General features: G+C 46.7%; 2 protein-coding genes across 3 annotated transcripts; both read left to right on the forward strand.

The window, feature by feature from the left end:
- Positions 6445 to 9139, forward strand: LOC8063725 (cyclin-D4-1). Of its 2 annotated transcripts, none has more exons than XM_021452738.1 (6): positions 6445 to 6920; positions 7010 to 7096; positions 7259 to 7357; positions 7456 to 7666; positions 7757 to 7875; positions 8160 to 9139. In XM_021452738.1, exons 1-6 carry the CDS (start codon positions 6621 to 6623, stop codon positions 8481 to 8483), a joined length of 1140 nt encoding a protein of 379 aa, XP_021308413.1. In that variant the 5' UTR covers positions 6445 to 6620; the 3' UTR covers positions 8484 to 9139. The 2 variants fall into 2 exon arrangements, with proteins under 2 accessions (XP_021308413.1, XP_002460365.1); XM_002460320.2 differs by having other exon boundaries at positions 7459 to 7666.
- Positions 13541 to 15201, forward strand: LOC8083249 (GLABRA2 expression modulator). Its single transcript, XM_021454442.1, has 4 exons — positions 13541 to 13977; positions 14087 to 14188; positions 14297 to 14574; positions 14686 to 15201. Exons 1-4 carry the CDS (start codon positions 13695 to 13697, stop codon positions 14872 to 14874), a joined length of 852 nt encoding a protein of 283 aa, XP_021310117.1. The 5' UTR covers positions 13541 to 13694; the 3' UTR covers positions 14875 to 15201.

Raw genomic sequence — 17364 nt, forward strand, 5'->3', positions numbered from 1 at the left:
GTCGCCGGACCGGACGGACCAGGCGCGTCCTGGACTCCTGGCCTACGGTTACGTACGCCTCCTTGACCATCCCAGAGAAGGAGAACGAGAAGCGGCCGGGACCTCCCAACGGAACACACGTCAACGTCGGTACGGGCACCGGTCGGTCGCTGACTGTGCCTCCCGCAGATGCCGTGACCCTCTTCAATACGTACACCTGGACCATGGCTGGGCGCCTGGTGGGGCCACTGGGGTACGCCGTACGCGACGGCCGGGCGCGCCGGGGCCGGGCCGACACCTCACGGGATCTGTGCATGCGTGGCTCCACCTGTCGGTCGATGGGCAGTGAACGAGTGCAGGTCCGACCGACGACCGGGCAGGCAGGGCTCAGCATCAGCTGCAGGAGTCCGTTCTCCGTTTGTGGCGTGGGAAGTCACGCTCACGCTCACGCCGCGCCGGAGCCTGTGCCTGTGCCCGTGCCCGATGGTTGGGTGGGTGGACGCAGGAGGCAGAGGCAGGACGCGTGACCGACCGCGGCCGGCGAGCGAACGGACGCCGAGGTACGAGCGGGGAAGAAAGCAGCGAGAAGCAACGGCCAGATGCTTGGGAGACATGGCATTGCAGAGCACATGGCCGGGACGACGTATACGCCCCCCCGGTCGAGCAGCGATCACGAGTGAAGTGAGAGCGCACTGGACAGAGACACAACACTAGGAGTATAGAGTGGAGACTGATGCAGATAATTAAGCTGCGCAGTTTGCAGTGCGGGGCGGGACCGAACACGACGACACGGAGATGCCGAGAGGAAGAAAGCCTAGCTGGTCCACGGAGGGCCAAGCAAGCTCGTTAGTTATCACAAGCGTGAAGGCACCTACCGCATCGGTGCTCGGTGAGAGAGAGAGACCATGCTCGTTTATCACAAACGTGAACGCACCTGCCACAATGCCCACATTGGTGGTGAGCAAAGGCACGCGCGCAGTAGCATGTCACGAGTGCATTGATTCCATATTATTGGACTCCGATGGGACAGTTGGGATTTGACATCTGATCTATGTATCTTGTTAATTATAATATATAATAATGATACCACGCTTCAACTCACGTTTTGGGTCCTGGTTTTCACCCCATTCGAGGAAGTATGGTTCTTGTTCATTTTGTTGAACTATCGACCGTATGATTGGTGTTCAAGTTTGGCGTACATAATCCTAGGCAAACTTTTTAAAAAAACTTTAGTTGAAATACTGAGCATGAGATTTAAAACTCTAAAAGAAATATTAGATAAATTGTGAGTATGTGACTGCCATACATAAATGTGGTAAATAAAATCGAGCTCACACTTATGGTAAAATCAGGTCTGGTTCTATAGTTTTGATTTGAGGACCCTTGGACTATCATGGCGCCATGGGCCCTTTATATTAGCTACATTTTTCCATTTGTATAATATAGTAAATAAAGCATATAATAGTAGTGCTGATAAGAGTTAACCTGCATTTATATTTTAGTTTGTAGAAAGACAACAATGCTTAACAAGAAGAAATTATGAAAACAGTTAAAAAAACTTAGATTGCCTCGAATAAGAGTAAATATAATGTCGCAGTGCTTTGTAAAGAAACACACATTTCTTGATGCAAAATAATCAAGAACACTATCAAGATTGCAACCCTGGAATGGGAGTTTGCATCTCTATCTTAATTAAGGTTCCGCATTTATATGATGTGCCTAAGTTGTGTGCTTATTTTATTCTAGTTTAACTTGCTAAGCTAGTTGGATCAAAACCTAGGTTGCATAATGTCGGGCACCAGAATCAGGGGTACCCAAACGCACGGGTCAAAAAGCCCAAAAGGCCACATGAAGTGAAGACCGTCGAGGAGCGAGAGCACCTAGGAAGAGCCCAAGATAGCATCCCATATCGCGAGGGGAAGCCCAAGCCAAAGGACGTCTCGATTTAGCCACCAGACATAAAAAGACCACAGGACCAAGGGCCCGCCTGTCTGAGGCATCTCCGCCTTGCCCGACGCAGGGCCCGCTACACCTGACGCAACCCCTGCACTACCTGACGCAGCACAGGCGTCCGAGGGGTTTTTCGCCTCGCCCAATGTAGGACGGGTACCGAGGCAAACCCGCCTCACCTGACGTAAGATGAGTATCCGAGGTAACTCTGCTTCGCCCGACGTAGGGTCGGCGCATAATACTAAGGCAGTTAGACACCGGATCACTACCAATGGTGTGTGACCCAAGACACCGTACCATGAATTGAATGCGGAAGCACGCCATTATACCAGGATACATGCCACCGGACAGGATAAGGAATAGAGACTCCAACGCGGCATGCTCCGCGGGAGTGGAACCGGACCCCGCCACGATGGATTCCCTAACAAAGAACAGGAAGCTATAGTAGGAGCGGCTACAGTGATAGGGCACGATGAGGTCTCCAAGTATGTAGACATAGTTACCACCCCATGAAGGGATCAAGACCAAGCACCGGTCACAAGATATCCTTTTGACCGAACGAGACCTAGCTATCTGTGACCAAGCAAAAAACCTCACGTAATCGCGTAGGAAGACATGTCAACACCTACTAGCTACAGTAAGGAGGTGAAACGGGGCCTTCTAGCATATGGTGTAGACGACCATACCAATCATGACCAGGAGCGGATGACCATGTCAATCCGGCCACAACATGAGCCAAAACAACAGACCCCTATTGTGGTTAGTACGGAGTGCAAGATGGAAGAGAAGGAGTGTACGACGCTCTCGGGCTCCTAGCGGGGGAGAAGCAGAGTGCCCTATAGAAGAAAGAGTCGATGCCAAGAGAGGAATCTCCTCCAAGCCTTCTTCTGCTTTGTATCCCTTATTCTCTTCATCGTGTAAAGGTCCCTTCTTTGGGCTATAAAAGGAGGGACATGGCTCTCTTGAAGGGCATCGAACAACACACACACTCATGGGCACTTGACACCAGAAACTTTGGCTTCTACCCCCTCTCTCGACCAAGCTTGTACACCCCTGGCAAGTAAAAAGATAAGGAACACGAGTGCCACTCCACACTGGACGTAGGGATTGTTCGGACCAAACCAGTATAAACTCTTATGTCTATTTGTCCCACCATGTGACCTCGACACACATCTAGAAATATTACTCGTTAGTAGTTTCATAACACTGACAATAACTCTTTTGCGATAGAGATAACAACACACCTAGCAAACGTTAGTTGTACAACATGATAGATTACTTTATTGCATAGGTTTTGATAAGTAAAAATTAGAGGCCTATAGTGAAGTTGATTTTTAGAAAGCCTAGTCACGAACTCTCGACTTGCAAGCGATGAAAGGGTAGTTTGTAAGGATTTACAAATTATATATTTGTACCTACACACTATAAAAAATAAATAATTAAAAATACAACTCCCCTCTATTAGATATGGACCGACATGTCCAATGTCCTTTTGTGCCGTTGTTGCTAGTGTCCTTCCTCCCTGCAAGATAGGACCGCCAAGGCATCAACATGCTTGTGTAGCAAGAATTTTTCCTCTTTCTCTATCCCTATGCTTAGACTACCCTATCTCTTTGTAACTGGATCCCTAATTTTTTTGGGAACATTCCAAACTTCACTTGAGTATCAAAGTCTAGATCAATACCATCAAAAACATCTTGGAGCACCATGCCCAAGTGTGTCTAGGACATATATTGGATTTTCGTAAAATTGATCCTTGAGTCTTGCAACCAATTCAATTAGAAAATCCAATGACAAAGTTATGGAGATTTGTTAGCTTGCTATTTAGTATGAGTCACTAGATGGAGAATATACTGACACTTTTTTGAAATAAGACCCTCACTTGAGTATTTTGATAATAGAAGAAATATATGATGTCTTGTAGAAATATTTTGATTTATTAAGTGGAATGGTGTTCAAGAATAATCATAAGAAAGATATGATTGATTCATGAGAGAAGTGTTCAAGCTCACAAAAAGAATATTCAAGGTTTAGAAGAATAATATTCGTGTTAATAATAACAATAATGTTCCAATTTATAAGAGTTATTCTAGCTTCATTCGAATAATATTCCACCTTCATATATTTTATACTATAGGAGAAAAACATAACAATTCAAGTTTATAAGAATAATATTCCAACTTTACAAGAATAATACTCTAGGTTTAGGAGAATAATATTCCAAGTTTATAAGAATAATGTTGCAGGTTTAGTACATTAAATTTATAGTATTGGAGAAAAACATAACAATTCAAGGAGATAGTATTTTAGGTTCAACAAAATTACAACAAGAGCATAATATTCTAGGTTTAGGTGGATGATATTTGGAATAGAAGATAATATTTTAGTCCAAGAGTAAAAATAAATTAACTAAATGACAAAGTAAATAGATAATGTAAATATAAAAACAAAAAAAGGAAAATTAAAAGAAAATAATACATGAAGAATAATAGTACTTCTAGCTCATGACGACAATTATATGTTCTAAAACAACAACCTTTATATGTTCTAAGACAACAACCTTCCAGGCATTTTTTTTGGGTTGGTCACTAGATTTGACATAAGAACTGCACTTTGCCTCCGACTTTTGAGGGGGAAGAAGATGTAAGAATCTGAATCCATATATTACTTCATATTTCCCATGAATATTTTGGGATGTACTATGCCTGAGTTTTAATATAATCCCCCTCCATTCAAAAAAGAGCACTATCAAGATTAATATTGTCCAAAAACATCCTTCTCAATGCTACACAAAGCCAAACCATTGCCTCACATAATCTTAGGTATGTTGTGATTGCCATAGATAAATGTGTAAATAAAATTGAAGTCTCCTTGTTCGCTTGAGATCAGCCGAATCTGACAGTCATTCAGCAGTGTTTTTCTCTTACAACAAATCAACCCAGAGTACTTTCTGCCATGATTTATCAGCCAAATAAACCTTTAACCTTGTAGATGTTAGGTAGCTAATGACGTGTACACACACTTCCACGGTTGTAAGTGGCAAAATTCATACTCCCATCCATGGTCATGGAGTATCGTCCATGTGTAAAATAGCTCACCCAACATCTCCAGTGGTTATCCAAAACCGGAGTAGAGTCATTGAGATGAAATGTGGATTTTTTTTACATAAAATTCTCAAATTTGTTCAGCCGATCCCTGGCAGGTTTCCCATGGCGGTTTGGTTGACACGGTTTTCATTTCCTTTTTTTGGCTGAAAAGCGTTTATATGTGTACGTGAACTATGTACAGGTAGTACTGAATGCACGCGATGTCTATGGTGCCTTGACTGTACAGGTCCTGCGTGAATACCTGCAGGTCTGGGAAATCCTGCGCTCTGTTCAGCTCCAGGCTCATCTGCCAGATCGCTTCATCTGGAAGTGGTCCGCGGACGGCGCGTACTCAGCTTCCTCGACATATCGTGCATTCTTTGCCGGTTCCACCAGGTTGCTCGGCGCAAAAGAGCTCTGGCAGACCAAGGCGCCACCAAAGATTAAGATGTTCTTCTGGCTTGCCCTACACCGGAGGCTCTGGACCGCGGAGTGACGCAAGCGCCATGGCCTGCAAATCAATGACGATTGTGCGCTCTGTGATCAGCACGCCGAGACAGTGAGCCATCTGTTTTTGGCTTGTATTTTCGCGCGCCAGGTTTGGTTCGGCGTCCTTGACCGTCTTCAAATGGTCGACTTGATGCCATCCGGTGATCACGAGCTAGGTGATTGGTGGATCGATTTGCGAAAGCGGCTTGACGTGGACTCACGAGGGCTGTTCGACAGCCTGCTACTTCTAATTTCTTGGAGGCTATGGAAGGAACGCAACGCAAGAGTATTTGGGCGCGCACCGTCTTCTGTGCATGAGGTAGTCGCCGCGATCGCTGCCGAGGGTGAGGAGTGGGCGTCCGCAGGCTATGCGCCGCTGCTGGCCCTGCAAGTTCTCTGGTCGCAAAATCAGGGCCATATGTAATTAGTTTTTTCCGCGTTCCAGTAGAAGTAGGTCTTCCTGGTGGGTGTTAGGCTGCTCGCCTGCGCCTTGTTCGTGTAAGGCTTGTGTACCTTGTTGCTCTTCCTCTTAATGAAAAACGGGCACAAACCCGATCGCGAAAAAAAAATACATATGTACACTGTTCCTTTTCAAACTTCAACGCTTAGACTGAGATTAGTCGCTCTTTCTTACTACTGGTAAGGTAACCACTTATTACCTGGGTGGCTGGGTCAAAAGGCCGAAAAGGAAATTAAAAAAAAAGAACACAAAGAACCCTAAAAATCCATGTCATAAAAGCCCTAAAAAGTAGAGCGCCTCAAAGTACAGACTAGAAAAAGAAAAACAGAACGAAAGTGAGCATCCATTTTTTCTAATCACACCCTCATCCTTCCTTAGCTTTCGCGTACTAATCGCGTCGTCGTCACTTCTTTCCGAAAATGCCCCTGCCTACTCTGCACGCCGGTTCATACAAAAGAGGCCTCACGGCAGACACAGCACCTTGCTCACTCGCCCCTCCTCTTCCACTCCTCGCTCGCACCAAACCAGGTGAAGAACACGAGCAGGAAGGGGGAAGAAGAGGAGGAGGAGGAGGAGACCAGTATACCAGAGGCAGATAGCCAACAGTATCTGTACCACCAGATTACCGAAATCTTGTAGAGGCCTAGAAGGGAATAATGGCGCCGATGAGCAGCTACGAGATGGCGGCTTCCATCCTGCTGTGCGCCGAGGACAGCAGCAGCATCCTGGACCTCGAAGCGGAGGCCGAGGAGGAGGAAGTGATGCTGGCGCCACGGAGCAGGACCAGGACGCGCGGGGAGCCCAGCGTGGAGTTCCCCGTGCCCTCCGAGGAATGCGTCGACGGTTTCGTGGAGGCGGAGGCGGCGCACATGCCGCGGGAGGACTACGCCGAGAGGCTGCGCGGCGGCGGAATGGATCTCCGCGTCCGGATGGACGCCATCGACTGGATTTGGAAGGTGGGCGCTCCCTCGGTCATCTTGTTCCCATATCCATGATCCATCCGGGTTGTTATGAATCTGACAGTTAATTAACCTCTCGACGACAGGTTCACAGGTACTACGGTTTCGGCCCTCTCACTGCCTGCTTGGCCGTCAACTACCTGGACCGCTTCCTCTCGCTCTACCAGCTTCCGGTGAGAATCAAATCAAATCCGTCCTGAACGAACTGATGATGAAGTAGCACTGTTACTTCTTGGTTGTCTCGGAATAAAAATGGCATTCAGAAATCAGAGTCTGCACCATGTGTTACAGTGTTTCAGTGCCGGTTGGTAATCATGTTTGTCTCGCCATTTCAGGAAGGCAAGGCTTGGACGACGCAGCTGCTGTCCGTGGCGTGCTTGTCCCTGGCTGCCAAGATGGAGGAGACCTACGTTCCTCCGTCTCTGGACCTGCAGGTGAGATGGAGAGCAATGCAGATGCATGCAGACGCCCATTTACCAGGCCTGAAACCTTGTTCCTGATCACTGTTGTTGCATTGGATCCTGTCGGCCAGCAGGTCGGCGACGCGCGGTACGTGTTCGAGGCGAAGACGATCCAGAGGATGGAGCTCCTGGTGCTCAGCACGCTCAAATGGAGGATGCAAGCGGTCACTCCCTTCTCCTACATCGACTACTTCCTCCACCGGCTCAACGGCGGCGGCGGCGACGCGCCGAGCAGACGCGCCGTCCTTCGCTCCGCGGAGCTCATCCTGTGCATCGCAAGAGGTGAGCACGCAAGCAGGAAATTCCCACGCATCCGGCGCGTCCATTTCGATCGATCTGACGGCTGACGTTACTGTCACGAACGCATCGCAGGGACGCACTGCTTGGATTTCAGGCCCTCGGAGATCGCCGCGGCCGTCGCCGCCGCCGTGGCCGGCGAAGAGCACGCCGTGGATATCGTCGACAAGGCTTGCACCCACCGTGTACATAAGGTACATACGCGTGTCAGTGCCCCCCAAGCGACGTCGTTATACGTTCTCGCGAGCTTTGTCGTCAGATTCAATCAGGCAGCTAGCTAGCGTCTTCCATCAATGCAGTGCAATACGCTAGCGTTTACCGCATGTATGCGTGCGTTCGAAGTCGTAGGTTTGCAGCCGTACTACGCTCCGTGCAATGCAGCTAGGCAGGCACGCCTGCCAAAGTTGCGTGAACCGCATTTACTCCGTACAGCCATGAGCGATTAATGCTTTGTTGCTTTGTGCTGCTGCGGTTGCAGGAGAGGGTGTCGCGATGCCTTGAAGCCATCCAGGCCGCCACCGTGGCCCTGCCGGGCACCACCGTGCCGCAGCCGCTGATGAAGACGGAAGGCACGAGCAGCGGCCGCAGAGCCGCCTCCTCTGGCACCGCCACCACCGTGCCGCGGAGCCCCACCGGGGTGCTGGACGCTGCAGGCTGCCTCAGCTACAGGAGCGATGACACGGCAGCAGCTGCTGCTGCTGCCGCCGCCTCCTCGCATGCGACCAGCTCCTGGCGCGACGAGGACGACGACAGCTCCTCCCCGGTTGTTGTTTGCAGCAAGAGGAGGAAGATTAGCAGATGATTACACCAATGATGGACGGATCGGATGAAAAGCCCATGACGCGCCCTGCTGATCAATGATCATGATCCCCTTGATGATGATAAAAAGTCAAGTGGTTTTGATTGATTGCACTGACTGAAGAGTTTGGCTGGTTTGTTGGGGGGAGCTTTTGACGCCGCCGGTTTTCAATGTTCAAAGTGCCCTGAAAGGCAAAGGAAGCGCTGCCAAAAGCAGGACATCTGCTATGCTTTCGGACATGATCGACGATCCAGCAAAGACGACGACGCCCGGGAATAAAGACGGTCTGAAATGCATCGTAGAAATGTACTGAATTTCGTGCGCTTTTGCAAACAGTAGGCACGCAGCCACTGAGAGCTACCCACAAGCTCACAGTGGAATGGTGTTGCGAAAAAGAGAAGAGCAAAGGTTTTGCAGGGTTGACAAAGCTGAGACGGGACGAGACGACCAGAATAAAGGCAGTGATGATGGGGATGATGAGGCGTTGATGACACAATGCAAGGCGTGAACTAGCTAGCTATAGATAGCTGCGTACTAGTTTGCTTTGTTCTGTAATTTCCGACCAATTTCCATTTGTATGTAAAAAAAGGAAAAAAATGCAAAAGAGAAAAGAACAATTCTTGCGTTAAAATTTGAAAATAATGCTTATTATTAAGCAACTGCGATCCAAGAAGCAGGAAATTTAAACAAGAACATAAAGACAGGACCCAGAAGAAGTGGAAATGGGTTTCTTTCAGGGGGTTACGAACTATCAACATCAGCAATCATCGGTTTCTCTTGCTATGAACCAACCACTAGGACACTACCTCGCTGCCACCAAACATTTGTTTGACTGCTTGTCTGCAAAGACCATGGAGATCGGCTCCTTTTTTAGAAAAAAAGAAGAAGAGTGAAACAAAAATATAGAATAGAGGCGACATCGTCTGGGGAAACCTCGGGAACACAAGCATAGCTCACAAAAAGTAGTGCTAGTGCCATGCATGAGCGCTTGAGAATCTGTCTATAAAATTATGGTCCTTTCTTAATTAATTTGCGTTATAATTATGCGTTGATGCACTGGATTTCTTTTCAGGTGACGCGCGCGCTGCCATGTTTAAGTTAAACCCTGTCCTGCTTGTCATGTGTTGCAATTTGCAACTTGCAAGCATGCATATGAAAGGACATGCAGTTAAGTACTTGCAGACAAGCATCACTGTATAACCACACTAAGTTACTGTTCAGTTCCCACTTGACTTGAGGCGGCAAAGTTAATTGCTTTTCGCATTTCTTATTGTTATCCGGAATTCAGAGCGTACTAACCGTTTGTGCATACTATATATATATATCCTTCGAACAGAGCTGTATTTGAAAAGTGTACGAAATTTGATCTCGCACAAAAGATGTTTCTAGGCAAGTGCTTTCGGTATTCTCCAATTAGGCCATCACATCACATGCACGTATTTATGGCTGGCGGGCATTGTACAGTATTGTATAAGCCTGCAATATCTGCGGTTGCACGTCACCTAACCCCTGACTGTCAAACCTTGGATGAATACACAAATGGTCCGTCATCAGGCCGATAAGTTTTCCTATCTTCGGCTTCCCACCAAAGCTGCAAAGGTTCACTAAAATCGTATCCACTGTTCGTAGGATACATCCACCGTATCCGGAGACAGTCGCACAGGACAAGTGCACACGCATTTTTCTACAGCTCCACAGCGTATAGAGATACGAGACGCTACGTTTTTCTTATACCCAGCGCCAGCGGCTGCGTCGCCATCGCCAGCTTCCTTTTGCTGCTCGTTTCGATCCTTTGCTTGGTAGTGGTAGTAGAAAACGACGGAAGAAGCGGCACGTCGGCCCCCACGAGACGGACGGACGCATGGCGTGGTCGCATGGACGGATGGACCTCAAAGCAAGGAGTATTATTCTCCATCAGGCATGCATGACGCGCCTGTGTCCTGTCCCGAGATGCGCGCCAACCGCGACAGGTCGTCCACTTTGGGCTTGGGCGGGGTAAAATTCAGCGGCAAATCAACAAGCGAACAAGACAATATGCATTGCACATCCACAGAGCTGGGTGCTGCACCTCCAGACTGCTGCCGAGTGCCGATCGATGGGCCGGCCGAGTAGGGTTTTACCTTTAGCGGCCAGGGAAGGAATAAACCCACGCCGCGCCAACCTCGCCCCCCAACAGTAACTAAAATGTTTCATCTCCTGCAGAGCAGCGGGACAGCGGCAGTACAATAATCGGGTCGGCCGGCCGGCACCGTAGTGGCCGCGTGCAGTTTCTGGCCAGATGGGATCGCGCGCCGAGACCGGTCGTCGTCGTCGTCGTCGTCGTCGAGACGGCGACGCGCCCCCATACCGTCGCTTTGGACGGACGTACGCGTCGTCCCCGCCGGGGCTCAGGGGCTGACGGCACAAGAGCACAACTGGTGGTGGGTCTTCGGAGCTGGCGGCGAGCTGCAGGCTGCGGTGTGCATGCAGACTGCTGTGCAATTGTCAGCGTGGTCAAGTGCCGGGGGGCCAGCAGTATTGTGTGAGGTTGATAGACCAGATCGGCAGAGTATAGTGTGGTAGGTCCATCGTTTAGCCCTAGCAGGCTAGCAATTAGCAAGAATGAAATTGACAATACACAGATCATGGATGATGGCGCCCGCTGCACAGAGTACGTACCGAGCGAGGAAACAAACAATTGTTTCATCACCATCATAATTCATGGGACGTTGGGACGCCGGGGACCTGTTTTTGGATCCATCGACGACCGTGTCTACGTCTGCTAGATCTTTTCCTTTTAAAAGGGAAAGCTTGCGCGATTTCGTGACAATGGTCGACTGGCTGTAGGAGTATTTTCCTATATGCATGATGACGCAGTAACAGTTAAGGTTTGCTTTTAGTTGAATCTTTCTTAGGCCATGTTTAGTTCACCCAAAAACCAAAAACTTTTCAAAATTCTTCGTCACATCGAATTTTGTGGCACATGCATGAAGCATTAAAAATAATCAAAAACAAAAACTAATTACACAGTTTGCCTATAAATCGCGAGATCGAATTTTTTGAGCCTAGGTAGATAAAACGCTGGTGTGTTATTATAATCAAGAGGACATATAAGGAATTGATTTCTTAGGTATTGAGGGTGCTATTAGTATTTCAGGAACAGAAGGAGTGTTAGAGAAGTTGTCTTAGAGCTAGTAACTAGCTTATATCATTAAGGGTACCTTATACAAGAAACTATGTTTATATAGGAACCAAGATAGGGCTAAGTAGGTAAAATGCTAATGTGGAATTGCAAGGAGAGACAAGGAAATACTTTTTTATACAAGAAATCATGTTTACCTCGGAACCAAGATATGAAGAGCTGTAATAATGTTTGTAGGATTTAAATTCAAGACCCCAACGTTCTCTCAAACATCGATGTCAGCTGAGCTACGCAAGATTACATAGGCGATGCTACTTTTAACGAGAAATTTACAAATCTTATATTGTATATTTCACACTTTAAATGATTTTAAATAAAATATTGTTAACTGCATAGTTGTAGATTTTGTCAAGTATTACAATTTTGATGTGGACTTTTGTCTTCATTCAACATTGTTAACCATCTCAAATCCAATTTAAGAACTTATATTGAATATTGGACATGTGAACTATTTCAATTAAAAAGTTGTCAACTAAAGATTTTAGATCTAGTTTACTTGGTATATCTTGATATGATCTCATATGAAAAAGTAACTAGCGGTGATAGTTGGGCAGCGATTGTCTATTATGTAGTAATATAATTTTTATATTAATTGATAAGTATAAAAACTATCTTTCAAATATGATGGCAAACGTTGCAACAGGTAGGAGTCGTCGCTTACAAACAGTGGTGGATCCAAAAGGGGGGCTGGGTGGGCTCCAGCCCCCCCTATAAGTATGATTTGTCTATTAGATTAGGATTAGTTAGTCTTAAATTTTTATTAATTTCTAGCTTTAACCCTATAAGTTTACTGTTTAGCCCCCCTTGGCCTTCATCCTGCTTACAAATTGGAGTTACCAAGCTCACCTTGTGGTGCATGTGTCTCAACTGAAGAAATATTCCCTCCCCTGGTCCAGGTGAGCACTGATCTGTCTTCTGTAATTACTGTGGTGCTACCAGTTCAGATTCCAGAATCTAAACTGGTCTCAAGGTGCCACTACGACTGTCAGCAGGGTTCAACAAATCAATACTTCAATGTGATGATGGTGCTCATGCTGTAACTAAAATAAATGCAACTTTTGGTGTTGAGAATAATATAGTTTGGGCCGGAAGATACATGTTGGGCCGTGAGTGGGTGTGTTGTGTACTTGGGTGGCCCAGTGGAACGGTGCTGTAACTTAACTCATCAGATGTTCAAAAAAAAAAAAAAACTCATCAGATTGTTATTGTGGCCCACTACCTGAACACCCTAAACTCTGAGGCTTTGGTTATTTCTTAGCCGTCCCCTAATTCTACTAAATCCTATAATTTTGCGTGTTTGTAACTCTGTATACAAGAGTTAGCAAACAACACCAGCGCGCATGGGAACAAAATCGTGGCTTGGCCAAGGCCTTCTTTAGTTCAAAAAAATTTCAAAATTCCTCGTCACATCAAATCTTTGTACACATGCATGGAGCATTAAATATAGACGAAAAAAACTAATTGCATAGTTTATCTATAATTAGCGAGACAAATCTTTTAAATCTTGTTACTCTATAATTAAATAATAGTTGTCACATACAAATAAAAATATTATAGTAATCAAAACCCAAATTTTTCGCGAAGCCCAAGTCGCGTAGCGTGACGCGGACAAGGGATCCGTGGCGCTGTCCGCTCTCCGCAACGTTGCATTCATCTCGACCGGCGCCGATCCCTTTTTTATACAAAGGAGCCGTGCCGTTCCGGCCGGGGCCGCTGCAGCTGCACGCCCGTCACGTGGCGTCGTCCGCTTCGGTCGGAACGGCTCCGTCGTCCCGTCTCCCCCGCGCCCTGCTCATCCGGCCGCGCGCTACGCTACGCATTGGCATTGCCGACTCCGACAAGAAACGAACATATACCGCTGGCTCCCTTCCGCAGGCAGGCAGCCTCTTTGCTGACACCGCCGCGCCCCCACCACCGATACAGAGGAGTCGGTGCAACCGAAACGGTGCAGAGACTGGTAGGTTTGGTGCCTCGTCGCCGTCGCGCTCAGCAAACAGTGGAGTGGAGTATCCTACTACCTTGACCAATGGCCAATGCTACCTAGCTCTAGCTGTGCTCTTGCCATATCCGTCGAGCCGAAGCAACCAGCAGCCCCATTTCGATACGCGCGAGGGAGCCGGATCGGGATCGGGATCGGGATCGGAAGAGAAGTGTGGGCGGGCACACAAGAGACACACAGGGAGGGAGGGGGAACCGGGGAACATTCCAATCAACTGCCGATGCAGCGGGACGCGAGAAGCTGGTCGCCGGCGGCGGCCACGGAGGCCGGCGGCCGCCCTTACGCGATGCCTTCGCCCGTGCAGCCGTCGTCCACGAGTCCGTGCCCCGCGCGGTGCCACATGTCATATCTCCTGCTGTCCGGTGCTGCTTGTTTCTGACGGTTTTGCTCGGTCGATCGGTTGTGTGTTCCGCCGCGCGCATGCAGGCACCAAGGAGACGGTGAAGAATGCACTGTCGCGGTGGGGGCGGAAGGTCGGCGAGGCGACGAGGAAGGCCGAGGATCTGTCGCGCAACACATGGCAGCACTGTGGGTGATCGTTCTGTTCATGATGGCAGCTTGTGATCTAGGAGTATCATCCATCTATGGAACTGATTCTTTCTAACTGATTTTTTGGTTTCTTGGCCGGACGGCCAGTGAGGACGGCGCCTAGCATCGCGGAGGCCGCGGTGGGGAGGATCGCGCAGGGGACCAAGGTGCTGGCGGAAGGCGGCCACGACAGGATATTCCGGCAGGCCTTCAGCGCCCCGCCGGACGAGCAGCTGCGCAAGTCCTACGCGTGCTACCTCTCCACGGCCGCCGGCCCGGTGATGGGCGTCATGTACCTGTCCACGGCCAGGGTCGCCTTCTGCAGCGACAGCCCCCTGTCCTACGAGGCCTCCGGCGGCGACAGGACGGAGTGGAGCCACTACAAGGTACGTATACAGTACGTAGGTAGGAGAATCGGCTCTCGCAGTCGCAGGCTCCGCACGCTGCCATGCATGTTCTGCAACTCGAGATGGATGATGGACGACGAATGCGCGCAGGTGGCGATTCCTCTTCACCGGCTGAGGGCGGCGAGCCCGTCAGCCAACAAGCTGAAGCCCGCGGAGAAGTTCATCCAGCTGGTGTCGGTGGACAGCCACGAGTTCTGGTTCTTGGGCTTCGTCAACTACGACAGCGCGGTAGCGCACCTGCAGGAAGCGCTGAGCGGCTTCCGCAACCTGCAGGCGTGACGTACGTGAATTGATTCAACAGAGCGTTTCTTCTGTTCCCCTTGTCGAATCGTTTCATTCAGATTTCAGAGAAGAGACCATGATTATCCTGGTGTGGTTGCCATTGTCTGCGAGAGAACAGTCGAATCGTTTCATTCAGATTTCAGAGAAGACCATGATTATCCTGGTGTGGTTGCCATTGTCAGCGAGAGAACAGTCGAATCGTTTCATTCAGATTTCAGAGAAGACCATGATTATCCATGGCGTTGGCTGTAATGATCATGGGCCAGATTAACCTGTGGATGTCACGATTGTTTTTTAAAGTGATTAAGTGATCATGTCTTGCAACAAGAGGATTCATGCTGCTGCGCGAATTGCTCGTTTGCTGAGAAGCGCATGTTTGGTTTCCTTCACTCGTCCAACGAACATACTAGTCTGTTTTCATTATTCCTACACACTTCTTCTCTATTAATATATGCCCGGCATATTCTTGTCACTGGCTCTTCAAATTACTCCTGTACAAAAAACAAATCATGCTTCAATTCCTAAACGCACTTCCACCTTAATTTGATCAACTTAAACAAACGTGAATAATGTTTATGATGTGGGGGAAAAGACGTATACGACCAGAATAAATCATGCAATCCAATGGAACAAACTTTTATACAAAGGAACAAAAAAAATGTATAGCTAGAAAACGTGCAATAAAACGTACAATTCAGCTAATGCTTACTGGGTTTTAATTCCTTATAGTATTGTGTCTAATTTCCTCCTTGAACTTGAAAAACAAAATTTACAAAAATTTGTACCCACTCAATTGTTAAAATCGTCTAAATTATCCCTCCTGATTAGATTGCATTAGAGTTTTTGAGAGATGCACACAAATTTGTATGCATGCATTTATAAGGGTGAGTGTGTGTGCGCGCGCGCATGTATGTGAGTGTATGTTTTTGAGTTGTGGTTCTCAAAATTCTAAGAAAAGTCTTAGAGATAGATTGGGATTCGACAAACCTAATAAAATATTTAGAGCTTGTGAAAGTATCTCTAAATGTTTCCAAAAGTTAAATTTGGCTCTATGAAAATGGGAAGAATATCTTGAAAATTTTTCAAAACATTCTATAGTTGATGTCTAAATCCATTTTTAGAACTTTACACAACAAAAGAGTATGAGATTTCAACCAGCAATAACACAACATACATTTAATGTTGAATGCATTCATGCTGGTTGGATCTCGTATTTTGTTTTAGAAAGTTCTATATTAGACATTGATTGTAATATTTCTAGAATTTTATAGGTTTTTCGTATTTTAATTATTTTTATAGAGCTAAATCTAGTTTTTGAAAATGGGCTCTAAATATTTTACTTTTGTTTTTGTCTTAATTTTCAAAAATTATAGAAGCTCAAAGACATTTTTATGGTTTTAAATCGTTATCAGGCATTTACTATATTTTAAAATTTAGAAATATGAAACCATCTTATAAATCGTTTCTACTCATTAGAGTTGAGGAATAAAGATGATCGGTTCTTGATTTTGAGAAGAAAAAACAAATCATTATGGAGTGAAATAGACTTACAAGCCGAATGAACAAAAGTGGGCCAAAGAGCACCTGGCTGCAACGCTTGAGTCCGAGGAAATGATGAGTCCCAACACAAAAGATGGGCTGAAGAGCACCTTAGGCTGCAATGCTTGAGTCCAAGGAAAAGGATTAGGCCCAAGACTAGTCGACCATACCGTTTTGCTAGTAATTGGTGCAAGTTAAGGTTAAGGCTATACATAGCGTGACAACAAAATTCGCCAAAAGTTTGGCGCTCGTTTGTTCGCGTTGACTATGGCGGGTAAACCTGGAACCTGTCATATGAAAGTAGCTACTCAATCTATCCTAAATTATAAGACATTTAATTTTTTTATATCAAATTTAACTATTTGTCTTGTTTAAAAATTTACTTAAAATGTCACTTCTTTTTTGATGTGGCTTAGTTTATTAATAAAAATTCTTCAAGAATAATATAAATGACTATATTTTGTATAAATTTTTTTAATAAGACGAGTGATCAAATTTGAGGTCAAAAAAGTCAAATATCTTATAATTTGATATGGAGTGAGTATGTCCGTGCATTACATTGAACGCAAGGAGGAAAAATCATATTGCCAACTTGCCCAAAGTAGTACAATAAGATGTTTACTCTGTGAGAAGAATTGTATTTCACACCTCTTGATGTGTCTAGGCTTCCGCTTTCTATAAGAAAAAAAAATACGGCGTCAAATCCATGTCGGCATGCAGAATTTAATCCCAACGTGTCATGAACAGCTGTGATCTGCTTTTGAATTTGATGGGAGGTGGAAGCTTATGTAGAAGAAGTGCTGAGGTTATGGACATAGGCTAATAAGTGCAATATTCTGGCTGGCCACACGTCGCCATTGATGGAGCCAAGGCAAGCCGCAAGCTCAAGTCGATGTCATCACAAGAGCTCGCAGTAAAGCGAGTGCGAGCTAGGCACGGGAAGATGAC

Source organism: Sorghum bicolor, chromosome 2 (assembly GCF_000003195.3).
Source record: "Sorghum bicolor cultivar BTx623 chromosome 2, Sorghum_bicolor_NCBIv3, whole genome shotgun sequence".
Taxonomy (NCBI): domain Eukaryota; kingdom Viridiplantae; phylum Streptophyta; class Magnoliopsida; order Poales; family Poaceae; genus Sorghum; species Sorghum bicolor.

Coding starts and splice junctions, on each gene's coding strand:
- LOC8063725 (XM_021452738.1), top strand. CDS start 6,621: ATGGCGCCGATGAGCAGCTACGAGATGGCGGCTTCCATCCTGCTGTGC. Junction 6,921..7,009: donor CCATCGACTGGATTTGGAAG/GTGGGCGCTCCC, acceptor TCTCGACGACAG/GTTCACAGGTACTACGGTTT. Junction 7,097..7,258: donor TCTCGCTCTACCAGCTTCCG/GTGAGAATCAAA, acceptor TCGCCATTTCAG/GAAGGCAAGGCTTGGACGAC.
- LOC8083249 (XM_021454442.1), top strand. CDS start 13,695: ATGCTACCTAGCTCTAGCTGTGCTCTTGCCATATCCGTCGAGCCGAAG. Junction 13,978..14,086: donor CGTGCAGCCGTCGTCCACGA/GTCCGTGCCCCG, acceptor GCGCGCATGCAG/GCACCAAGGAGACGGTGAAG. Junction 14,189..14,296: donor GCGCAACACATGGCAGCACT/GTGGGTGATCGT, acceptor CCGGACGGCCAG/TGAGGACGGCGCCTAGCATC.